General features: G+C 39.7%; 2 protein-coding genes across 3 annotated transcripts; one reads left to right on the forward strand and one right to left on the reverse strand.

Moving 5' to 3' along the window:
* Window positions 1-635: 635 nt before the first annotated feature.
* LOC134626528 (splicing factor U2AF 65 kDa subunit-like) lies at window positions 636-15,151 on the reverse strand. Its single transcript, XM_063472431.1, has 11 exons — window positions 14,991-15,151; window positions 11,856-12,030; window positions 10,936-11,039; window positions 9,694-9,845; window positions 9,498-9,614; window positions 8,826-8,964; window positions 7,680-7,759; window positions 3,827-3,949; window positions 3,666-3,752; window positions 3,271-3,513; window positions 636-3,138 (listed from the first exon to the last, which is right to left on the reverse strand). The coding sequence occupies exons 1-11, from the start codon at window positions 15,037-15,039 to the stop codon at window positions 3,007-3,009; spliced, it is 1,401 nt and encodes a 466-aa protein (XP_063328501.1). The 5' UTR covers window positions 15,040-15,151; the 3' UTR covers window positions 636-3,006.
* Window positions 15,097-25,235, forward strand: LOC134626529 (dehydrogenase/reductase SDR family member 7C-B-like). 2 transcript variants are annotated; one of them, XM_063472433.1, is made up of 7 exons: window positions 15,097-15,157; window positions 18,849-19,014; window positions 19,116-19,228; window positions 22,638-22,848; window positions 22,920-23,012; window positions 24,265-24,414; window positions 24,512-25,235. In XM_063472433.1, exons 2-7 carry the CDS (start codon window positions 18,852-18,854, stop codon window positions 24,715-24,717), a joined length of 936 nt encoding a protein of 311 aa, XP_063328503.1. In that variant the 5' UTR covers window positions 15,097-15,157; window positions 18,849-18,851; the 3' UTR covers window positions 24,718-25,235. The 2 variants fall into 2 exon arrangements, with proteins under 2 accessions (XP_063328503.1, XP_063328502.1); XM_063472432.1 differs by lacking the exon at window positions 15,097-15,157 and adding an exon at window positions 17,065-17,153.
* Window positions 25,236-26,487: the final 1,252 nt, after the last annotated feature.

Here is a 26,487-nt window from a genome sequence, read left to right on the forward strand (position 1 = left end):
AAACATAGCACATTTATTCTGAAATGCAGAAAGCATTGGACAGGTATCCTATAATATCAGAACATCAAATGTTCTTCCCCATGCACACAGCGCTGTAATAGGCTTTATTTATTTTGACAGTATAAACAGGAAATGAAAGGACACATTACATCTAGTTTGAATAGATAAACTGACCTTCAGAGCAAAACTTGTTGTTCTTACTAACACTTATAATATGGATACTAACACTATACACAAGTTCAGAACAGCAGTGTGATGCCATCACGTTAACTTAAATCTTTCAAAATAAAAGACTGCTTTCTAAAGCTCTACCTGTAATGTTTACAGCACTTAGAATCAGAGGGAGAGCAGCTGGATGTAACATTTATCTCATGAAAATAAAGGAGGTGAAGGACCACACAGTAATTAACACCACATATATTAAGCTAACATTTTAATCAGTGAAACACAGCAGGTGCTCATAAAACAGTGACCTCTGGTCCCTCCATCCATCTATAAAGGGTTAACATTAAGGACAAACTAATTATTATCTCAATAACCTTATCATTCATCTTTATTTTATGAGTATTTTCAGTTACATCTGATGTGTCCTGGTCACAAATAGTTCAGAAATAAAAACATCACAGCAGCAGTCAGGCGGTGAATGCAAGCATTTATTTGAGGCGATGACGTGGAAGGATGGGGGGTCGTACAAACTAAACATGTTTTAAACCTTTGAACCATTCAAAACTGTAGAAAATACAGCAGTGTGTTTATCACCATCTGATGTGTTCTGTTTATTACAATAAAATACACATTTGCCTACTTGGAAACAGAACATCGCTGCATGTGCAAATACGGGCTTTCCTTCCAGTCTCTGGTGTCTTAGTTCATATTTGTGTCTGCACTTTCTAAGCAGATTTAAGATACTTCAGAATAAATTAATTTCATACATTTTCTTCAACAGATGCAAAACAGCAGCACACAAACAATAAAGCTTAAAAAATGCTCAGTTGGCTATCTACACAACTTAAAGGTGCTTTTCTCAGCATGTGTTCATCTGCTTTGTGGTTTTAATTAAGACCATGGTTACTTCGTCTGATTTTGAAAATTAATTTCTGAATATTTATGGTTAGACGGACACAGTTGACCTTTTGTTAAACCCTTGCACCTTTTTTTACTGTCACTACATCGGGTTATTCACAAAAATAAAGCAGGAAAGCGACATGATGTGTGGAAACTGATTAAAACCAACAACGGAAGAAGCGAAAATTACTTTTTTAAATTTTAACTTCTAGTCCCCAAATCATGGACTTCCTGTTTAATAGAAAGAAACCCAGTCACGCAGCAGAAGGCAAAGATTTTATGAGCAGAATTTGCCTCCCTGTAAGAAAAACTAACCACTTAAGTTAGAACATTTTATCAATACTAGGTACTAACTAATACTAAAACTAAGATACAACATAAACATTTTTTATTAGCTGCTTGGCTCCATTCATTCAGTTCATTGAAAAAGTCACACTCAGCCCCCTGCTGGTCTTCTGGATGAACTACAGCCACCTTTGGGAATAACAGGTGGAATCGCTCTCTAATAAATGTAGAAAACGTGTTAAAATGTATTTAAAAATCTTATTTAAAGGTCTGAAACACTGCTGCATTCCCTATGAAGGCAGCAACGTATAAAATATTTCTGTATCTGATTTTTAGTAAAACAGCTAGCTTTCATGACTGATCACGAGTTCTGATCTTTACCCAGGTCAAGGTTATCAGTAATCAATAATAAATAAAGCTGAAAAGTGCTGCAAATAATGATGGAGCTACACAGCTTGGCCAGAAGGAGGCGTTTTTTGTTTTGTTTTTTACCTGTAACCTGACAAAGTAATGTAACAAAGTATCACAACAGCCAAATACACATTTGTTGCTCTAACAAAGTTCCTCTAAAAATAGCCTCACACCTCGGCAGACATCCCTTTGATGGTTTTTTGAAATTCTCTCATTCGTAGTGAACACTGGCCTTCTACGTTCCCGCCAACTTTTCAACCAATCAGTGTTTGAGCCACACATGGGGTCGTCTAAATACTCACAGATCACAGCAGTTCAGGGGGTGTCTTAAAGACGCAGGATCTACAATCGTGTGTTTCACAGAAAGGATGAAAGTGAATAACAGTGTTTTTGAACAGAATCATGCAGAGCTGCTTTAGTGGTGTCCCAGAATAAAGGTGCAGAGTAACAAATGAGAATCACATACACCCCTCAGGTGGAGGGGTTAACCATGGGTCAACTGTCCCTTTGTCTGATCAAAAGTTTCCAGCTGAAACATTTCAAATTTGGTTTTGATTACTCTCGAATTAAAGCAGCTTTTAGTGTTTCGCAAATCGAATGTATCTCTGATAGTATTTACAAAGTCGTTATTCAGGCTTTACTGACATGAAACAAGTCAACATTTGGTCTATGTAAGCAGCACACAGCACTGTATATGTTTAAGGAACATTAACATGTGACATATATAGCAGGAAATATTACTCTCGAAAAATAAATAAATAAATAAATGAACACCGTTCTTTTCCTCAAAGCCACGGACGAAACATTACGATGGCTTTTCAAACCCGAAATGAACGTTTGTGCTCAGGAAGAAAATCTAAACATTTGACGGTTGTTTTTTTTTCTCGTACAGTGCATACTTGATAGATAGCTACTCTGAAATTGTCAGGCAGTATTAGTGTAGGTAAGATACATGTCACATTCATTCTACGGCAAATGTTATGTATACTAGAGTATCTTTTAAGTTCAGAATGAGTTCACTCACAGTCTGGGTGTTAGGCTAAAGCTGGAAGTTATTCAGTACTGAAGACACACACACACACACACACACACACACACACACACACACACACACTGCAGTCCAGCAATAAAACTGCTCCAGCTCTGGTCTCTAAAGGACAGGATCATGACGATCAGAGGAGGAGGGAAGCAGACTGACGCCCAGCCCACAAACAGAAAACGAGGAGGAGGGACGTGTCTGTGCTTTCAGAACTCGTGTCTGTGGTACATGTCGGGGTCGTAGTATTTGGTGACCACCACTCTGTTGGCAAACTTGCGTCCAGTGAGGGCTTGCATGGCTTTCTGACAGTCTGCAGCAGAGACATACTCGACGAAGATCTGAAATGAAAAAGCGCTGATGAGTCCCGAAGAATCGATGCTACTTACGCTTTATAATATATTTTCTGACTATAAATTCAACGCCCCCTCTATGGCGGCTCACTGGACATGTACAGAGTGTATAAACATCACCTTCCCGCAGCCGGGTACTTCCACGCCGTCGACGGGCCTGGGGATCTCGATGGAGCGGACAGTGCCGTACTTGCAGCACTCCTCGCGGATGTCCTCGAGGATCTCCTCGTAGTCCTCGTCGTCCACCAACTCCTCGGGCATCACCATATTGAGAAGGCACAGCACCTCTGTGGGCATGCCAGAGTTCTGGAGCCTCTGAAGCCCAGGCACCTGCAGCGTCACCGGCGTCTCTATGATGGAGGTCTGCAGCGCACACACAGCATAAAAACGCTAAAGCTGAGGCCTCAAAGTGCAGAATCCAAAACCAGTGACTGGCAACATTCCTCTTTTATACACAGACTATGCACATGACGCAAAAAATGAGACCACAGGTTCATGTTGCCACTTGTACTCACAGGATTGGCGTTTTTAGCTCCCACACTCGCCCTCTGGACGATCAGCTTTTTGTCACCCAGCTGCATCCCATTGAGCCCGGCTACAGCCTGATGAAGAGCAAACAGACCTGTAGCCAAACAGCACAGCTCAAGATCCCACCAAAACACTTCATCACCGTTACCTGATCGGTGGCACTGATGTCTACGTATTCGCAAAAGGCGTAACCTTTCGACAGTGACGTGGCACTGTCCTTCACCAGGTTGAACGCTTTGAGCGGCCCGAACGACGTCAGGAGCTCCTTAACCTGCAAACAAGAGTCCGGGAGCGAGATCTGAGCTGGAGAACTCACCGATAGATGTGTTTGTCTACTCAGTGAATTCTAAATGTCCATTTGAGACTCGAAAGCAGTTTAACACCACGACACATAGAAGCAGAATGTGAGTCACTCGTAAGGTGCTGGGCTGATCTGTACACACTGCTGGAGCATTTTACACTGTAAAGATTTCTCACTACTACGCTGCTTCCTGGGAAAACACAGGAACAACACCAGCACATAAAACTGTTCAAAGTCCTGAGAATGATCAATAACCCTGATCAATAACCCTGCAGCTTATTTCACTTTGTCGGTTAATCAATTAAATACAGGCTTTGTGTCATTTCCGCTGAAACAGTGTTTCCCACACATAGAATTTCCTTTGGGCTGGCCAGGTATATCTGGGGATTGATTTAATAGTGCTGCTTATATTTTGAAAATGTAGTCGCTGCTGCCTGGCTTGATGTGCAGGAAGCTGTAATGGCAGTCTTTCACGTCATTCAGCTGCTCACAGGAAGTGACAATTCTGTGCTTCCTAATTATAATCCATGAATAAACCACACATGCAAGCAGGGTGGCATTTTGGTAGATGAGCCACAGAGTCGCCCCCTCCTCATTTACATTAACTATTTGGGCTACTTTATGCAAATCACGCTGGATCTGGTTATATGACTCCTCTGAAAATTAGAATGCATGGCTTGTTTCTCACCTCAAATGTGTTCCTTTTTCTGTTTTTTAATAACCTGCAAGAAAGCCTCCAAGCAAGCTGCCATGCTGGTTTGGTTGTACATCAGTACAGGAGGCTAAAGGAGAGGCACAGCACTGGCCAATCACTGATGTCTCTTTTTAATGACTCAAACACTTGTAAAAAGATTGCACCAGGAGTTTCTCATCCTGCAGTCCAACAGACTCCAACTGCACTGCAACTATCCCTGGCAGCACCGGTCCTTCTTCTGCTCTGGAGAACCTACTGTGAGGCTGCAGAGCAGGACGAGGACGACTGTCACCAGCTGCAGTTAAAGATGGTGGAGTCGGAGTCTGTTGTGCTGTTGGATGACAGACTCCCTGGAGAGGCAACAAGGAAGTACTACATAATCCCCATTTCTGATTCTTTCCATGACCATAATTTACTAAATGTTCTATAAGACCTGAAATTAGTGACTGAGGCCATAAAGTCATTAGGAAAACGTTGCTGAGGTATACAGTTGACACTCTCCTGTCCAACCAAAGGAGGAGAGAGGAGTCGCCCCCTGGAGGCTTTTACGAAAAAGGCATGCTTAAAGTTATATTGTAACTTTAAGCATGCCGTAATGTTACTGTGTTATATTGTAGGGGGTTTACCTTACAATAGAAAACACTTTGAGGAAACTGTTGTTGTGATTTGGCCTGACATAAAAAAAACTGAACTGAATTCTACATGGGCTTTCAGATCAATAGGCTACATCCATGTTTTATACCATCTGTGTCTGTAACTTTGTACTGATTATTCGTAACCTTTAGTGTGTGCGTGGCTCCTCCTGAGCGCAACCACCACAAACTGAATTCAGATCTGTGGGAAACACTGTAAAATATGGAGTATATTTTAGAAGCTATATTATTATATTTAGAGGCTGGAATGACTTAATTTTGTGGTATTTTAGCTTCAAAACAGACAATCGATTGGAGTGTTCAAACACGGTCAAATATATAAACAGATATGCATATAATAGTAATCCCATATTCAGTAGATGGTGTTAAAAAAAATAATTAAACTCCACCAACACAACCCCCAAACCTCAATGATCAATCCCCGGATCTTAAGCGCGCTCCAAAAGCATGATGGGAGAAAGAAAGTAGCCTGTAAGCGACCTGCGGACTCGGAGTGTATCCGTGTGAGGACCAGAATGTCTTACTTGCCTTGTGTTACATGTTGGCATGGCAGCAGTAGATGAGTACTACTGAACAAATTATGAGCGCAGACTTAACGATCTTACAGGCCCCTAGCTGGGGACAAAGTGGGGGAACAAAAATGAAAGAGCTGTGAGTATCAACGCAGTGGCAGTGACTGCAAGTATTAAGAAAAAATAAGTCAGAGAATCACAGACATCAGGCTGCATGTGCTCTGCAAACTAACTGAGGCTAAATGAGACAGAATGGACAGTTAGAATTAAGTTTCTCTGCGTAAAGGTGCACAAAACAAACTGTTTTTTAGTCTTTAACAAAGGGAAAGGCCACCTTTTGTTTGAGCTGCTGCAGCGTTTCTGGAGTTGTTTACTGACTTTCTACGTCCTTTCGTGAGTATGTAGTCAGGCACTAAATTTCCATTTAAAGGCATTTAAAGGCACTTTTTGTAATGACTCTTATTTATGGGGTGTTTTATGAATCCTTCTGTATATCTATGAGTCTCACTGTTCCAAAACTGAGGGGTCCTGATTGCAGAACCACTTTACTCCAACAGCCAGGCCTCACCTGACAGTCTGAGGCTGCGAGCTGGCTCATAAGAGGTCAGCATTTCATATTAAAGTAAAACTTTAACATCTGAAACATGCAGGAAGCTAGTGCAGAGATGCCCTATTTGATGAACTGCTTCATTATGAGGCTAAATTGATAAATAAATGTTACATTTTAAATTGACAAACTGCACCATCTGGTGGTAAAAATTAGTACTGCACTAAAGTACACCCAGCTGTAGCTCAATTTCAGTCGATATCTCCTCAACATTCAGAGTTCTCCATAAAAACTTATATATAGGTCTTATATATAAGTATATATAGCATTTATATATATTAGTGCTGTCAGCATTAATCTGAAAAAGACATTAACGCCATAACTGCATTAACGTGGCAAATCTCCATTAGCAAGTTAACGCGGATCGCCCCGTGCAAGGGCTGCACGGCATTGACGCTGCACGGCGTCAATGCATTAGCGAGTTAACGCGTTAGCGCCTTGCAGCTATGTACATATATATATATATATATATATATATATATATATATATATGTACACATACATACATATACATATATACACACATATGTATATGTATATATATATATGTATATATATATACATATACATATGTATATATATATATATATATATATATACACATATACATATGTATACATATATATATATATATATATATATATATATATATATATATATATATATATATATATATATATATACACACACATATTTAAAGGCACCTACCAATCAACAAACAACAGAAAAATCCAGAAAGGCAAAGAATTTTTTTAACCTCTTAAGGTGGACTTTTTCTTTGATAATGACCCACTGGAATAAATACCACAAAGAAGTAACTTCATGTCACTTTATCAGCCTGCTGTTTAAATATACTGGACTTTGCTTACCTGTCTTAAATCAGTATGCTTAGCATGAGAAAGGTGTAAGGAGTTTACTTATATTTAATGATTAATGTAAAATCAGAGATTCACCAAAATAAAAGCTGTGACATTATGGAACACAGGCACAAGCACTGTATGTTGTGTTGTTTTCTATTTTGTGCTTTTACACCATGTGGTCCCTTCAGCTATTTTGACTTCCATCGGAAGCCTTGTTACTCGAGACTAACCATATATTTTTTTATATTTCTCACGTCACAAAGAAATGTGAAACGTAAAACATACTACGCATGTTTCAGGGTGACAAAAACCTCATGTGAGCGTAAAGTGAGGAAAGCTTAGCGCAGCTGTTCAGCCTGCGCTCAGATAAATACCTGGTCGTCATTAAGGTAGTTGGGGAGGCCTCCTATGAACAGTTTATGAGGGGAATCGGGAACAACAGTGGAAACGACGCCTAAACAAACCACGAGAAGAGAAAACGAACAGATCACAAAACAAATATGAGCTTACAAAGCACAAATGATCCATGAAGTAAAATCTAATCTGCTCATTTCCAGCTAGTAGAGTAGCTTTGCATGACTCACAGTTCAACAAGCTCCTGCCCCTTTAAACCATCTTTCTTCTGATTGGATTTCAATCAAAAGAATGTGTGGGGATGCTAAGGCTGTGTGATTAGTCAATAACGATAATCTTGACTATTTAACACAATTTTTTATTAATCTATCATGCTTCATGCCTTCTGAGCATCACATGTAATTCAAACACAAATAAAGAAACCAATGTGGAGGTGGTGTAGAATACAGGCTTGTTCAGAAGGGGAGGTGGGGTCTGATTGGGGGGGTGGTGTTCTTGACCCTAAAGCCCATCTCACAAGGTCATCCCAGGACATCCAGGCAGCAGGACTAACATGCTTTGGGAGACCTGTGACAAAGAAAAATGGGCCGACACCCTGAGACTTCCTTTAACCACGTGCTCATTGGGCCTCATGAAATCACAGGTGTTGTCAGATATAGATGGGAAATTGTACTTGACTGGTTTGAGCTCAGTACGACACAAGCAAAAGCTGAAGTGATGTTTTTGTCATGTACTGCTGTTACTGCACTCTGTCTCAAATCTAGACTGAACTAAATCAGATCTGAACTGGATTTCTTGGATAAAGCTGTGATGTCTCAATTATAATAAGAAGTTTATTCATCTCCGTCCATTTTCATCAGTCATTGTTTCATCCCAACTACTCTACTCCCAAAATCAATACTGAAACTAAACAGAGGAGTGGCCACAGCAGAGATAGAAGCTCACTGTGACGTCCTGCAGAGGTCTTAGCTCACATATACTGATCTCATTATTAAAACCTCGTCCTGGCTAACATGACTATCCACTATTAAAAGAACGTGTATATGTCAGGAAATAAGGTCTGGCTTCATGTAAAAACAGGTCATTTTAACTCTAACTAAATTTAATGACGTTAAATGAAACTGGATAACTCTGAAGAGAAGAAGAAGAAAGCATCGGAGTCAAACCTGGAACGTGGAACGCCGGCTGCTCTGAGATTCCGGGTAACGGCCGATAGTCGTGAGGTCGTCTGATCTTGAGCGACTGACCCTGGAAAATGATCCCATCGAAGGCCATGGCCTGCGTCGTCTCATCCACAGACCGAAACTAGGAAAGAAAGTCACACTGAGTCACAGCGCCAACAGAGAACAATTCTACTAACGCCTACTAACACGACTGCTTCAGCAGGAATCTGATAAATCCTACAGTGAGCCGTTGCTGAGGGTGAGATTTAACCTTCGGCTCGTCTGTGAAGAATCGCAGCAGAAGCCAAAACTGTGCAGACACCACGCACATGTGTGCAGCAGGCGTGAGAGCCTGCAGCAAGTCAGCACGCCGGTGCGCCTCACGATAACTAGTGCTAAACAGCAGCTCAGACCTCTCAGACAAGCTGCCTGTGCTCAGGACTGAACATGACGTAATGTTACTGTGAGAAGGATGGGTGATTTCAATGGTCAATAAAAAATAAACAAATGAAAATGTAGATAAATAATAAGCACACAACAAATATTTTTTAAAAAGTTTAATTATCTACCAACAGAAAATAATTTGTTAAAAATAGTTAGAATAATAAATATATAAATGTTATTTATATATTCTTTACCAACCTAAAACACTGAACAGTAATATAAACCCCTCACCTCTAGGAAAGCAAAGTTCTTATCCTGGTTAATCTGCACGGCGAGAACGGGGTTACTCGGGGCTTGTGAGAGTCCCGCGAGGCGCATCTGGGCGTTAAAGAACTCGGCCATGGACTCCTGAGGAGACAGAAATCAAACCTGAGGCGCCACACCAGCAGGTCTGTTTGGTACAAATCTAGAGCAACCACGAGAGTACCTCAGTCACTCCAAACGGGATGTTGCCAACGTAGAGGCGCCTGGCTTGTCTCGTCATCTGACTGCCAACTATGGGCACTTGTGTCGGGGCTGCAGCTACTCCAGTAGTGGTGGACGTTGCCAGCAGAGCTATTGTTGGAATCTGGCCGGCCGCTGAGGAAACACGAAGGAGGGACAGTGTTTGCTGCCAAATAGCTGCACACAGACGCCACTATTAATGTGTTTCAGGGATAACTACCCCACAGTCAGACTGCAGAGCAACAAACACGTAGTTTTGTGAAGCACAGCGAGTGTTTGAAGGTGTCAGCGTGGTTCAGAGCTCATCACAGAACAAACATGAGCATAGATTCAGTCAAATCTGATTAAAAAAAATACAAAAAACATCAAATAATTTGCTCTAAATTAACACAAGCATCTCTGAATCCTCCAATCAGAGTGCTGACCAGAGACCATGTTAATGGGTTATAGAATGAGATGATATGCTCATATGTTTCCTGGTTTGGCTGCTGATTGGCTTTTGGAGCAGGGACAGCACTACCACCAGTACTCAAAGAGCGCCATGGCTCTCTCACAGCGTCCCTGCATTAGATAATAACAGCAGACATCTCCATCGGCCATCCCAGATCCAACCTTCACACCTACTTCACGCTGTCGCTGACTAGCTGTGCAGAAAATAGGAAGAAGCCAAGCACTGCCTGTTCAGATCAAGCAAAGCAGAACGAGAAGCACAGACTGACAGTTTTCATTGTTTTTTAAGCTCCGGTTACAAAGAAGCTCTTTGTGCGTTTTAACCTGTCTTCTCCTCAGCCGTGGCTGAGCTGAAGGATCAACAACAGCACAAACACAAACCAAAGTAGCCGATTCCTTTATTTTCTTTTTACACTGGACCCTGGTGGCAGTGAACAGCAAAAACATGCAGACGGCGCTGTAAACACAACTGTTTCAGCTGGTTCAGGATTTACGGCAGGCTGTCTGACTTCTCCAGCCCACATGTAAAGTAGCCCTAGGTAAGAGATACTTAAATCACCTCCATCATGTGTTGATTTGATAGTTAAAGCAATTTTCAGTGTAAAAAGTGCTTCAAGCGGTGTCGCGACTGCTGCGAACCTCAGATCGGGGTTCAGTGTTGGAGAACAGATGAGTTAGAGAGCTGGGGAGCACGAAGCTGCGAAGCAGAAACTCACTGCAGCTCTGCTGAAGTCTGATTTAGAGGCTAAAGAGGCAAAGAGAACAAGTCGGGTACCTTGCATAGCTTTATATTGCATTGGTGTGATGTGTTCAAAGCCAGGAGGAGGCACGTCCCAATATTTGCAGGTCCTTTTCTTCCTCGTTCGTCTTGGAGAGTGGCTGCACGCATAAAACAGACAAAAACATCTGAGTGAAACCTTTCAGTGGTTACATGTACACAGAAAAACCAGCAAAAATATCTTAATAATGATGTCATCACAGAAAAACTTGTTCATCTTTTGCAGTGTTTGCTATTTTCTTTTACAATTGAGTTGTTTTTAACTGTTGATTTTCCTGAACTAATTTATCTTTAAAGCCAAAGTGTTAATTTTAGTTTTGTTATATTTTATTTTATTGAACTGCATGAGTTAATCTGTGTTGTTAGAGGTCAGGGATCTCAAACTGAGCCACATTCAGCCCACCTGGCTGCTGAAACTTCTCTTTCTATCACTGTAAAGATGCTTAACTACACATTTAATCCTTGTGACACCTTAGCGTAAGAATAAGTGCAATTTCAACAGAATGGCTCATTTTTCTACATGACAGAGAAACGCTGCTCTAGCAAATGAAAGAAATGTGTTGCCTCAACTCTTTGGGTTTAAATTGTGATAAATAAATGTGTAAAATTACAGAAAAAGTTCTGGTAGCTCATTGGCCAGGCAGTCCAGAGCCTTATGTTTGACACCCCTGTGTTTAATGTTTTGGCTGCAGGTATATCCAAATCTCTGGGGTAACTAAAGAGTATCTTATCTTTATGTGACAGTGATTGGATTGACATCTTTTGCTACTTTCTGAATTCAAAAATATTGAATTCAGAATTCATTCATTCAGTAATGAAAATGAACATTTCTTTCACTTTGTTTATGGCCTGAGGATCTACAACCAAACGCGGTGTACACGGACTCATCCTTCCTAGGAAGGCATGCAGTTTTCCACCTGTGCTTCTTGTGGTCTCGGGAGGAGCTGCGGCGATCCCGGCTCTTCCTGTCCCGGCTACGGCTGCGTTTCTCCCGGCTGCGGCTACCTCGGTCTTTGCTCCAGCTGCGATGCTTGTCACCTCGTCCAGGAGATCCACTGCGACTCCTCTTCTTGTGCCGCTCCCTCTCTCGCTCTGTGAGGTCAGGAAAAACACGGGATGACAAATACGACAGAGCAGCGGCGCTTCTTTTTTGAGCAATAAGACCAAATGTTTTCAGACTGTACCGACACCGCTTTCCTCTGAGAGAGGTTCAGGTACACTCCGAAAGATTTTACTCGTCCACCTCACCTGAGATCAGCCTGGTGCCCTGGAAATAAAACTAACTTGACATCTCTAGTTTCACAGGAGTTGGCCCGGAATATTGGAAAGCTCCAATAAACTCAGAGTTCAACATAAAAATTTTCCCCAGTGAGCATCCAGGCCAGTAGATCAGAGTTTTACTGGCCTCTTTTACTTACCGGCAGCTTAATCTCAAAGAATATTACTTCATTTATCAGCACATTTAGGGGATAATATAAAAGTATAATAGAGGAAAAACATCAGCTAAAGCAGTGCTAGAGCAAATACTGAGACCGGTGGCTGGATTTAAAGATACAGACAGTTTTCATTTCTTCCTCATTCAGTTGGCTGTCGTGTCATCGCCATCAGTGACCAACCAACCCTAACCTGCTGCTTTGGAGATGGACAGCAAGGACCTTATTATGGACAAACTTTAAACAGATGTGGATGCATGCCAGTCCGAATTCTTATTTCTTTTGTACCTTAAAGACTTGAGAGAAAAAAGACTTTACACATATTCAGACAGACAGCACAAGGTTAGGGTCTCTGCTGATGAAGTCCTGAACATCAGAGGGTTAATGATGTCTGGTGGTTTAATGGCCTTTTAATGTAAAAATACTGACTCTAAGAAGAAAGTAGCCATTAGTGAAGGTTCGTTTTGATCGGTGGAAACAGCGTCACTTGCCCGAACGGGTCAGCAGCTCATAACCCTGGTGTGGTTGTTTTTTAACCTCACAGGCTGTGATATTGCTGTAATTTTCCATCTGTAGTAGCACAATTTACTACTGTGGACGTGACCATGCAAACAGCTCTGCTGGAGATGAGTGGGGGTGTTAGCCTCTTTTTGCAGAAAGATTACAAAACCCCCCATAAATATTTCATAATATGTGTCATAAATACAGTAAAGCAATTACATACAGTTGTAAAAAATACAGTTATAATTGTTTAAAGTCACACTCTAAATGTAACGTCTTCTATTCCTGGTAAAAAACCCTAAAACCCTAAAACCCTAAATATTGTTTATAAGGTCAGCTGGTAGAAGAACAAAACTCTCACGTTCTTCTAAAAGTTGATTATTTTCATGTCATTCTATAAACTCTTTAATCATTTGAGTTCTACAGATAATTGCTTCATAATTATCGTGTAAATATTTAATAGATCTACCCTTTTCACCGCTACTGATAATTAAAAAAATTCTCCTTTCTGTAGTACCTGCAGGGTCTGACACCCTTGGATATGTTGCTGATCATATTTCTCTGAGAAAAGTGACAGTTTAATGTGGCCTTTCTTCTTGGCTGTACAGTTCTTAAGACCTTTTAACAAATCGATAAGAGGTATTCTTGTTTTCTATGTGGATCTGATCCAGCTGTACCGGAGCTCTTTGATTTAATGTCAGGCTGTGGACGTGGTCTGTTTGACTTTTTATTCTTTCTTTGTGACTGGAAACCTTCTTTAACTTCGCTGGCATGTTTTTATTATTGCAGGTATATTACGCATTATAAGAGATTAATAACACCTAAATGAATGAATATAATAGCAAATATTCACTGGAGAATCTGGGAAAAAGTTAAAAAGATTCAAAATTGATATTGGGTGTAAGTCTGACTGCTGTGACATCATTCAAAGATGTTAGTGATGGGAGAGTTGGACTGCTGCATAAAGTTATCCCAGCTTATCCCAAGTATTCTCAGTGGCATAGGGTGTGTAGTCTGCATTGGCCAAGAAGTGTGTGAAAATCATGTCTCATTCTTACTGAACCACTCTTGCACAATCTGAGCCCAACGAATCCTGGCATCATTATCTTGGAATATGCTGACCAAATGAAGGAACATCTGGTCACAAAACAATATTCTACTCTTTTCTTTACAATTTTTCAATATATATATATACATACATATTTATTTATTTATTTATAGGCACATGAGCTTGTGAAACATAATATATATTTTTAATAATATATTATTTTACTAACGACTTGAATGAATTTTCATTCATCCAAGTAATAAAAAACATTTTTAGCCAATGAAATATGAAAAAATTCAAAATTTTAATTATTAAAATGTATAAGAATAAAATGACATTTTGACAGAACTTCAAAACAGATAATAAAAATAATAATAAATAATAAATAAAATAGGTTTCAAAATAGTATTAAAAATAATACACTAGTGTAATGATTACATATGCAGATTCACGCAGACATAAATATAAAGTGATGATAAGTATGTGTTAAGCCCAGCTCCAACTCCTCATTATTACTGAAAAATTTACAAATAAACTGTTTCCTTCATTTTTTGTCCTTTTCTAATTCCTTCCCTAGTGATGCTGTTCGATCCATCGCTCAAAAAATGATTTTTAAATTAATTTTTTAATAACGCGTTGCAATACTTGTTAATGGATGCCGAATTCAGAAACAGTACCAAATGATTCAGAAAGTGCCGTGTTACTACATTTCTGCCCGCAGGTGTCTTCACGGTGCAGGAGAAAACTATAAAGAGGTGTGCGGTTTTCCTGGAGTTTGGCCTCCTGCTGCCTCGGGTAAAATTGACTGTGCGCTCTTACCGGCACCCAGACTGCGTCCAGGGCTGTGTGACAGATTTAGCAGCTTCAGAAGCAGGCTAAAGTCTAATCAAAATATGATCGCACAGATAAGACAACTAAGCTGAGTCATAGAGAGGAAAAGTACGCGCTGAAGTTGGTGTCAGGTCGCGATATTCATTCATAAAACCAACTGAGCGAGCTAACGGTCCGCACCGGCGCTACGCTGCTAGCTTGCAGAACGAACTGGAGCACAGACGGACGGCAGCACTCACCCTGTCGATTCTCGCTCAGCTGTTTCTCAAACTCCTCGAAATCCGACATGATGTGTGTCACGCTGCTGTGAAAAGAAAAATACGGCGGCTCCGATGTGTCTGACGGGAAAGATGAAGCGACCTGCCCGCTCTGTCAGCGCAAAATCCAAGAGCTCCTCAGAGTCAAGGTAGACTCACAGCATCCGGGAAGCCCTTCAAAATAAAACCAAGCGGAAGTTTAAAATTGCTTTATTAAATTAACATATACATTTAGCGGTAAAGAAGAAATTTAAATCCTAAAACAAAAAACAAAATTGCATTTTATATTGTTTTTGTTGTTTTAAATCTTCCCCATTATCAGTATTACTTTATTATTTTAAATTATTTACCTGCTGTTTTATTTATAGCTGGTATTTAGGCCTTTCAGCTTAAGTATGTCACACAGTGTTATAACTCTTGAATTTTTTAACGTTTTGGTGCATTAATTTTCTGCACATTTCAAACATGTTACACATATCTATGTTTTGGAATGACTTTTAGGAATTTTGTACATAGCTTACCTGACGTGGACTTCAGTGATCACTGAGCAACATTTTAAGATAATGAAAATGGTGTTGGCTTAATCTTTGATCCGTGGAAGCGGTGTGATTGTGGAGTTATGGTGGGATAATAGGTTTATCGTATCTCTGCAGTAGCCTATATTAACTCATCACTCATAGTATTATTTGAAGGAAATATTAAGTAATTTCTTATCTTCATGTTCTCTTTTGGGTGGACAAATATTTATGGCCCCTGCTTCGGTCCTGATATATTAATGCCATTAATGAAGGTCATTAACATTTGGCTTCTTTCTTCTATAGTGTGGATTTTGTTTCCCCTTCCACAAAGTCCTGTTAGCACCAGGATTGTGGTTCAAAACTTGACTCAGTATCTTTAAAATAGCACACCAGGTTATCAGATTTCATCTCTGTTAGAGCTTGTGTCATACTAAAGACACATAGGCCAATTCATATCTGGTCCACCCGCTGACCTTAGTTTCAAAACACTAACACAAAGTTAATTTGGGATTTGTAGGTTTTCACATCAGAAGGCGAGGCCGTGCGGTACACATAAACTACAAGATCAAAGGTTTTTTATATTTGCACCTGTTTTACTAATGTTTCCCACAAGCTTTCAGGTTCAGGTATTAGATAAAATGTGACAAACAACATCAAAGATTGATGATTTTGCCTTTACATAACACAACTACTACAGCAGTAGAGGCTGAGCTCATGCTTAGCTGTTACTCGTTAAAATTTTGCTGATTCATTGATTTGTTGAGGCCTTAATGTGACCCAGTGTAGGTGATAAGGCCATATTCATCACGATTAAACATGATAGTTTTAGTTTTATTATTTATTTATGGATACCAATATAACACACCTGGGGCTCTTGATCCCAGCTTCAGTGTAAGTTGTAGTAAAATTGAATTTGAATCCCTTATTTCAGGTAAAATGCAACCTGTGAGATAAGAACCACAGACCTTGGGACGCTTAGAAATACTTACAGTATGTGTGCTGTTTTATGCAGCAATGCGTAATTATTCATGGACCACAGAAGAGGGGCAGCCTCCTGTAGCCAGTAGGAGCCCCATCTCCTCCCCACCTGTCATTCTAAACATACCATGTTGACAACATACATGGAAAATAACTGACTCAGCTGTGCTGCTATTAAAAGAGCTCAAATCCTAAAGTATTGCAATGCCTGGCCGGTTGGGCTGCTGTCATGTCACAGGAGCTGTGCTGAGCAGAGCAGCTACAGCTCCTCAGGAGAGGAATTAAACTCGACTACCTGCAGAGGCCCAGGAAGCGGTAAGCGGTGGCTGCTAATTCAATTCCTTGCAAATGTCGAGGTTGGGTGGCTCAGCCACTCAGAAATGAGCTGCTCATTATAATCTAGCTGTGAGTTATGCAAAGTGCAGAGACCCCGTGAGAACGGTGGGGAAACTTTGCTTTAATGTAAAATTCGACCGCAGACTCAGAAGGCAGAGGGACTGAGAAGTGCTCCGTTATTTCCCAACTTTGTTTTGGAATAATCTGGCGAGTCCGGGGTGACACTGAGCCTTTGTGAGGGCCACAGCATCTATTTTTAGTGCAGTTTATTTTTAGAAACCTCTTCTTGGACAAACAGCCAGTGCTTGGCATGGTGAGCCTTAACTGAAAGGTTATCCTCAAATTCCTGGTTGGATACAACATGCGAGTGTCTGTCTTCACTGCCAGATGAGAAATGTGTAGAGTTAATGGTGGTATGAGGTGGCCAGTGGACTAAACACCAAGTAACTTTACACTGAAGTCATTTTGTGTCTTTTTGTTGCTGTTTTTTGTGCATTTGTCGTACTTTCAATTTCAGTCACCAAAGACTGAGTACAGAGTAATCCAGACTCACACTGGACCTGTTGTCATTTTGTCTCTTTTCACAACTGTGTTTTTTTCTTGTGTCTGTTTGCTTTTTTATATTTGTGATTGTGTTTTATCTTTATTGTCATTTTTTTCTCTTTGCTTAAACTAATTTTGTGTCTCTCTGTTGTTATATTTTTCATTTTGCAGTTGCTTTTTTTTGTGCGTCAGTTGGATAAATCTCTGTTTCTTTGTTATTTTTCTCTTTTCCTGCAACTTTGTCTTTTTATTGCTTTTTTTGTGCATTTGCCTTGCAGTTTTTTCTTTTTAGTTTTCCCCTGTTGTGAATTTCTGTGTGTTTTGTGTTCTAGTGTTTACTGTCATTTTTGTCTCTTATTGCAGGCTTGGTTTTTTTTTTGCACATTTGTTTTAGTTTTCTCTCTTTGTAGTAACGTTTTATATCTTTTTGTTGCCATTTTTATCTTTTTTGCTACATAAACAGTATAAATGATGGATGTATCTAGAGTGACGTCATCCACTGGTTTCTGAGGTTGTGTTTTTAAGCCTCGAGATAAGCATTTTCTCCGTTGCCATCATGGTTTTAAAAAAGTGGATGTGATGAGGAGGAGCAGGTCCAACTGTCAGACGGACACTGGCTAGTGGTATCATAGATATGGTAACCCATCTAGGGATCTGGTATCATTTCGTAATGCCTAACTCTAACCCTACGATTTATAAGGCAAATTTGTTTAAAGACTTTAAATAATAGTATGAAAAGCTGGACTTGATATCAAGTAGTTGATGAGAACTTGTGTATAAATATTAAAATATTCAAGTATACTGTCTGTACATCCAGAAGAAAGACATTGATGATCTCTCATTTGTCTTTATTTTGATTACTTGTGTAAGAACGTGGTTTAAAAAGTCTACTCTGTTTTCGTTTCAGAGTCATAAGAACACATAGTTAGACTTAAAAAAGGTTGTAAAGGGTGAGATGGATTCCAATGTAACAGAGCCGGAGAGCTTCTGGGTATGAAACGCATGTAATGACTCACTTCCATCCCATCTCATCTGCATCAGTAAAATTCAAATAATATTCAAACTAAAACATAAATCCATGTTTCATACTTGAAACATGCTTTTTGTGCCTAACCACGATTTCAAGAACATTTGTGGCTGTAAATGAGCACCTACCAGCACCTGTACAGCTCACACAGCAGCTGGAGTCCTATTGTCGTTGCTAAGACGCAGAACAAAACCCTGACAAAAAGGCAGAATTACATTTTTACACTTTGGTAATTGTACTGACTGCCAACCGAGGTCATTAGAGGACTGATTTTTGTCTCGGCTAGACTAACAGTTTCCCACGCTGTGTTAGAGGTGTGTCTGTGTTTCCTCAACGTTTTGTCAACAAAATGTCAAACTTTTGACATTTTGTGAAAATATCTAGAAAGAATCATCTTTTAATTTCATTCCTACATGTTACAACTAAAACATTTTTCAGGAGATGGACTCGACGTGGACCACCACTGTGCTCCTGGTGCCCTGCGTGGTCCTGCTAACAGCTGGATTTTTCTACCTCTATGGTGTAATCATGGGACTGTTGTCCAAAAAGTCTGTACGCAACATGGTGGTGGTTATAACTGATGCTTTATCTGGGCTTGGAAAAGGTAACACACACACATACACACTTTGGTAATTTTAGGTGAACCTTTTCACAGCATCTTTAAACTGAACTTGGTTTCTTAGCAGTTCTGTATGTTGTGTGAAGAGTGTGCAGGCGTGTTTCACAAAGGAGGCGCGAGGCTGATCCTCTGCGGGAAAAACTGGGAGAAACTCGAAGAACTCGCTGATGATTTGGCAAATGCTTCGGATCCAACAGTGGTAAGTATAAAAGCACTGAAATTAGAGATGATAACAGCTCGTCGACCGAAGGACCAGTGACAAAGTACTCAGTGAAGTACACTATATTGCCAAAAGTATTCACTCACCCATCCAAATCATTGAATTCAGGTGTTCCAATCACTTTCATGACCACAGGTGTATAAAACCTAGGCATGTAGAGTGATCCCAACTTTGTGGGAACAGTTTGGGGATGGCCCCTTCAAGTTCCAACATGGTTGGGTACCTGTCCACAAGTCTGGGCTGGAGACTTGTGAAATGGATGAGCAAGTTTGGTGTGGGAGAACTTCACTGGCACAGTCCTGACCTCAACCTGACAGAACACCTGTGCGATGAATTACAGTGTAGCCTGTGACGCAAGCCTTCTCGTCCGACATCAGTGTCTGACTTCATAAATGAGCTTCTTGAAGAATGGTCAAAAATTCCCAGAAACAATTCTAAATCTTGTGGAACGCCATCCCAGAAGAGTTGAAGCTGTTATGGCTGCAAAGACTGCCCCAACATCTCAGTGAACTCTGTGGATTAAGAATGGGATGTCAGACGAGAAAAATAAAGCGTTCCTTTTGACTGGCATTTATTATCAGGCTGCATTTTTTGCTGGTGGAGCTGCTCTTAGGGTCTTTGGTGGATTGTAAATGTCAAAGTAATTAAAAAAATGAAAAAGTGAAAACTTACATTTTCTTCCCTTTTAAGTTGATGAAACATTTTTTTTATTAACTTGAACCACCTTTTCAGAATTACTACGCTCCACATAAAAAGAGTAATTTCAGAGTACTTATTTCTGCTGTTCAGTATAATCAGTTTGCAGTGTGAAATGATGACTTAAATGTTTGAATGCAACAAAGCCAGAGAGCTTCTGAGTATGAGACGCCCCTTTTTTCATATAATCACCTTATGTGAAAATCACCTTAATCAGATCCTAATTAAGGGTTTGACTGAAAAGATCAAAGTGAAGCAATAGATGTGCATGAAGACTCGGTGTTTCATGAGCTTCAAGCTCTTTTATCAAAGCTTCATAGATAATATCATAGATACCTATAGCATCAGGAAAACTAGGAAAACACTAAGAATTTACTGGGAAAAAAGAGGTAGAGTAGACAGTGAAGACAACAGTGCAACATGCGAGTGACAAACTGCAGTTATGAATATACAAAGACTGAATACAGGTGGAAACAGGTGGAAACAATCAAGGGATAACAAGATAAAGACAGTAAAACTAAAGACAGACGGCACAAAGACTACCAAAATAAAACAGGAAGTAAAACAGGGAATAAACAAATCACTGGGGCACAGGGGAGGCAGGATAAACAGAAACTCAAGTAGTCAAAGGAGTTTGCAAAGAAAAGCGTCTGGACTTCTTTAAGTTGCTTGAAGACGTTTCACCTCTCATCCGGTCAAAATCAACTCTCATCCGGTCAAAATCAAGACACAAGAAGTGGAATCCTTCACTGCGCACATTAACGCTGTGGATAAAAACATCAAGTTCACCAGGGAAGACACAAAGGACAACTGCTTGCCTTTCCTGGACTGAGCCGTGCACATTGAAGAGAATGGCAACCTCAACATCGACGTTTACCGGAAGCCCACACACATGGACCAGTACCTCCTCTTTGACTCCCATCACCCTCTGGAACACAAACTTGGAGTAATTAGGACCCTACACCACCGGGCAGAACATGTTCCCTCTAAGCCTGAGGGAAAAAAGAAGGAACACACACACGTAAAGGAAGCACTCAAAACATGTGGTTATCCTAACTGGGCGTTCATAAAGTCAGCAAAGAGGCACAGAAAAGAAGATCAGACACCAGCGAGGGAGGATAAGAAAGACAGACGCAACAACGTTGTCATCCCCTATGTAGCCGGTGTATCAGAGAAACTCAGGAGAGTTTTCTCCAAGCACGACATCCCAGTGTACTTCAGACCCAGCAACACACTCAGACAGAAACTGGTTCACCCGAAAGACAAAACTCCAAAACACAGACTGAACAACGTGGTGTATGCTGTACAGTGCAGCGAGGAATGCCCAGACCTCTACATTGGAGAGACCAAACAGCCACTTCACAAGCGCATGGCACAACATAGAAGAGCCACCTCCACGGGACAAGACTCAGCAGTCCATCTGCATCTTAAGGATAAAGGACACTCTTTCGAGGATGCCAATGTTCACATTTTGGACAGAGAGGACAGATGGTTTGAAAGAGGAGTGAAAGAAGCCATCTATGTCCACTGTGAGCGACCATCTTTGAACAGAGGCGGTGGTTTACGACACCAACTGTCTGCCATCTATAATCCAGTTTTGAGTTCCCTTCCCAGACGCCTTAATGCCCACTCACATCCTGGGCCATCTGACCTCAGGAATTCACATGACAAGGTGGGGCCAGGTTTCACAATGAGCTCACCCGAAACCCTGGCTGATTAGGTCCCACACCCGCTTTCACACCTTGGCTCATGTGATTAGAGGTCCTTTGTCCCTCTTTGGGGGGATACTCCCACTGGGTTTAAATCTGGGACTCTCGGCCATTTGACCTTAGAACTGAAGAAGCTTCTCGGATGAGAGGTGAAACGTCTTCAAGCAACTTAAAGAAGTCCAGACGCTTTTCTTTGCAAACTCCTTTGACTACGATGACCTGGATGACTGAGAACCTTCACAGACAGAAACTCAAGTAATTACATAAAAACAAATCCACAACCAAGAAGAGAACAAAACTCAAACATGTGAATACAAACATAAAGAAACCAACCAGGAAATAAAGAATACAAATCTCAAAACATCACCACACAAAAATCCCAAAATTAAAACCACAAATCAGACACAAAATCCTGACATGACATTCTTAGCTCAGAGAATAATAATATGAAGCCAACACATCAGTGCATTTTGTCAATAAGAAAAAAAATTCTTCCACTTACACAACAGGAATTAAGAAGACTCGAATATAAATTTACCTCCACTCCTATTGGCTGTTGTTCTGCTGTCACATCACTTCCTGTGACCACTATTTGGCTTTATAGAACAGCCACTAATGTTGCTGCAGGTCACGTAGACCCCACCGTGCAAATGTCACACATATGATGCTACACTGAAATTCACCGTAGCGCCACGCCCGTCAAGAAAAACTCAAAACCTTCCACATTTGTTCTTCTAAAGACTTTTGTGTATGAAACCCAAACAATTAATCATATTATTTCTATCTCTGGACATTTATGTAAATTCTGTGTTTTTCAGCATGTTAGCTATTATTACTGCTACTACTATTACTACTAATAATAAGCAGATTTTAATTGCTCAAATCATGAGTACTGCATTAAAAGTGAAAGTAAATGAGATGTAGTCACCATACAGCACTTTGCTGCCATGCAGACCTCCTCTTCTATGCTGTTTCTCCTTCAGACGTTTCCTCCTAAGTTGGTGCTGCTGGATTTTGGAGATATGGACAGCATGCCTGAGGCAATCGCAGAGATCCTGGACTGTTATGGGTGCCTGGATATTATTATCTTTAACAGCAGCATGAAGGTGAAAGCTCCAGCACAGACTCTGTCTCTGGAGGTGGACAAACTGCTGATGGACAACAACTACTTTGGGCCCGTCACTCTGGCTAAAGGTAGATGATGGGAACATGTTTAACTTTGACCTTCTAAGGGTGAGATGATGAAGGCTGAATTTTTCTTTCAGGTGTGCTGCCCTCCATGATCTCCAGGAGAGGTGGTCACCTGCTGCTGGTTAACAGCATCCAAGGGAGACTAGCTGTGCCTTTTCGCAGTACCTGTGAGTTGAGTGTTTAAATTCCCTTTTTCATGAAACTTCAGATAACTTCGATCTGCATAATGTTCGTATTATACAAACTGGTTTTAGTTTATGGTGAGCTCATTTGCTGTATGTTGAGGTAATCTGTTGTAAAACTGCTTAAATTGTTTCTGTGAAAACAACAGAAAAGTTAGTTCAGTCTGTATTTTGTTTCTGATCAGTTACAAAGCAGCCACTCCAGATTATTGCCAAGAATCAACAGTTCTAATTACTCATTTCTTTGATATTTGGTAACACCAGAATTAATAATAATTTTAGTAGCTAAATGCAAGAAATGGTGATGTCAGAGTTTTACCCCTGATACTGCTGGATAAACAGAAACTCACTCAGAAAGGGTCACACAGAGCTCAAGTTTTCACTCGCGAGGGGGAAGCAGTTGTCTCCAACCCACTTCAACTTGCTTTCCCCCTGCAGGTTGTTTTTATTGGTTACACACATGAATATCCATAAAGCTTGTTGCTGTATTACCTATGAGAAATTACTATAACTGGTTACAAAGTGTGATTGTGCTGTGCAAGCATGATTATACATTGTGTGGTTATATGATGGGAGTGCAGCTCTCCCAGATTGTTGTCGGTAGAATGTGTTCTTCTCAAGGCTGCTTGTTCCCCTTATCAAGGCCGTGCACGTAGTCATATACGTGGGTTACCTAGATAGCAAACAGAAGCATTCTTTTTAAATGGCAACCTACAACACATACATTAAACCTAACATTCTTCCCTCCTGTTTGACATTTTTTTTGACATTGTGTTATTTTTTCTATTTTTCTGCCAATAGTTTTTCTCAATATTGCACATAAACACAAAAAAATATGAAAAAAATATCGAATTTATTAAAAATATATATATATTTGAAAAATATTATTTTATTGAAAAAATATTATATTATTGAAAAAAACTTGAAAAGTTCAAATTGGTATAAAGAAAGTTCTTTTTAATAACTAATGTTAGCCTAACGCTAACATTGACTTACCATTAACACTTAGCATTAAGCAGCAAGTATTCAGATTTGTACTTTTTTTTTATAATTTAAAAATGACTTAAAACAATACATTATCAAAGTTTTCAGACTCCTTCAAAGACGATATTTAAAAATGTGAATGTAAACATTTTAAAATTCCAGTACAGAGTTTAGATTATATTATAAAAAACGTTTAGATTATTCCTGCTGTTTCCTCAGAGAAGATGATGACAGGTTTCACTCTGTATCTTAGACGCAGCCTCTAAACACGCTGTTCAGGCCTTCTTTGACTGCCTGAGAGCGGAGGTGGAGGAGTACGGCATCTCCGTCAGCACCATCAGCCACAACTTCATCAGCTGCTCTGCGTCTGGAGCCCCAGCCACCTCCAAGTCCCTGTGGTCCTGTGAGTAAACTCCAAGAAGGCAAGACAGCTGTTCAAACACTTCTTTTATTGTTGAAAATGCTGAGTGTTATTTCCTCTTCCTGTCTGCTCACTGCAGTGTTGTACACTAAGAAGCCCCTCGGCGTTTCTCCTGATGAAGCCGCCGCGGAGATTGTGAAGACTTTAAACAATAAGAGGAAAGAGGTGGTGATTGCTCCCTCGCTCCCTAAGATGGCCATTTACGCCAGGTCCTTCTTCCCAAATGTGTTCTTTGCTGTGATTGGTGCAGGGGTGAAAAACGCTGCCATCGCCGCTGAGATGTAGATACTGCCTCAGCACCGGGATGATGGGACACATGACAAGAGGTTTTTAACAAATCAGTGGAAGTCAAAGATATTTTAATGATCATTTGATGTTCGTGCGCATGGCTAAGTAGCTGGAAAAAGAAAGGCGCAACAGTCCCAGATTTAATCCACATCACATTATCTGTTGCTGTTGGTTTAATTGAATTGTGGGAAAATCAGCTATATGATTTTCATGAATCATGAAGCTGCCACACAGAGGGGGGGCAACAGGGGTCCAACAACAAATGTTTGCCTCTGAGCTCCTAAGTGGGTAAATCCAGCCTGTGTGGATTAGTGTTTTGTCTTATACTCAGATTTTTGTGTAAAATATTGATTTTCTTCATTTTAATAAACAGAGTTTCCTTAAAAGTCAACAATCAGGAGTTACAGGACTTATAGCACTTACTCATATTTATAAATGTTCACTTCTCCTTTAGTTTTCATAGCATTTCTATCAGAAAGTGACGTATTGAAAAGATTTTGCATCTGTTGCTGAATTTGTGGACCTATTGCTGTAGGTTGTTGTTGTTGTTGTTTTTTTGTTTTTTTTAAAAAAAGGCTTGTTAACATATTATTGTTGGCACCGAGATCAGATGTAAGACTATGGACAAATGTTATTTTACAGGTTTGGAATTTTCACATGATCTTAGAAAGAATTTCCTGAAAATGACCACATAATTTAGTACTTATTATGGCGACAATGGAATTTTTATTGTATTTAAACTATAATCAAAGTATTAACTATTACATATTATTAAAGTATGAACTAAGTACTCATTATTCATTCATCATGAAATGTGTCATTTACTGTATGAGTCATGGTTTGAAGTTTAATAATTACTTTCACTACTGCCACTGAAAATAAATACATGTATATTTATAAATAAATAATACAAATAACAAGCTTGCAAAAAGCTCAAAATTTCAAATTATTTCTGAATAAGTTGACATTTCAAGAAACTAACCTGAAATTTGTAACTTAAGAGTGGCGGTTTTTTTTTTTTTTTTTTCAAGAAGAAGAAACCAGCTTCCATACCTTACTGGCTAAACCTCACAGAGAACTTAAAATTATATCTATATCTATATATATGTATATACATATACATATATATATTCCACATTTTACTGCTCTATAATTTACGCCACACTTTGGAAATGTTTGTACTTACTTGACTCAGATTAACATTTACAAACAGCTTTAACATGAATGATGTCCAGTGTTATTGAGCTTTAACAGAATGCTTGGAAATAAGATACAAATATTTTCATATTTGGGTTCATGTTTATGATCGAAATAGTTAGGGATGTTTCAAGGTCATGAAATTTATGACTGTGAAGAAACACACAAGCTATATGTATATATATATATATATATATATATATATATATATATATATATATATATATATATATATATATATATATCCTGGCTGCTTTTGTCTGAGGTGCTCTTTGAAATAAAATCACTGGGTTAAATAAATCAATCATCTTGAAACACCTCTGGGCTCTTATTTGAACAGTTATTTTTGAAGCAAAATCTAAATTAATTTGAACTTAAATTTCAATGGTGGGACATAAAAACTGCATGCATGGAATGATTATTCTTAAAAATCATTTTATAAACTCTGTTTCCAACCACAGATGTCAACTTGTGGTTCTTTCAGTGCCAAATTTCTCTCTTATAATGTCTCTCAGTAGAGAGTTACAGAAATGGAACAAATAATTATAAAAAAAAATACTAGGATTACTA

The sequence above is a fragment of the Pelmatolapia mariae genome, linkage group LG4 (genome assembly GCF_036321145.2).
Source record: "Pelmatolapia mariae isolate MD_Pm_ZW linkage group LG4, Pm_UMD_F_2, whole genome shotgun sequence".
Classification (NCBI taxonomy): Eukaryota; Metazoa; Chordata; class Actinopteri; order Cichliformes; family Cichlidae; genus Pelmatolapia; species Pelmatolapia mariae.

Bases quoted from the DNA above. Each gene is read 5' to 3' on its own strand.
- LOC134626528 (XM_063472431.1), bottom strand. From the start codon at position 15,039: ATGTCGGATTTCGAGGAGTTTGAGAAACAGCTGAGCGAGAATCGACAG. The intron at 9,615-9,693 runs GTACTCTCGTGG...CTGTCTCCTCAG, and splicing joins TCCCGTTTGGAGTGACTGAG to GAGTCCATGGCCGAGTTCTT. The intron at 7,760-8,825 runs GTTTGACTCCGA...TGGTTTGTTTAG, and splicing joins GCCGGCGTTCCACGTTCCAG to GCGTCGTTTCCACTGTTGTT.
- LOC134626529 (XM_063472432.1), top strand. The intron at 19,015-19,115 runs GTAACACACACA...TGTTGTGTGAAG, and splicing joins TTTATCTGGGCTTGGAAAAG to AGTGTGCAGGCGTGTTTCAC. The intron at 23,013-24,264 runs GTGAGTTGAGTG...TCTGTATCTTAG, and splicing joins TGTGCCTTTTCGCAGTACCT to ACGCAGCCTCTAAACACGCT.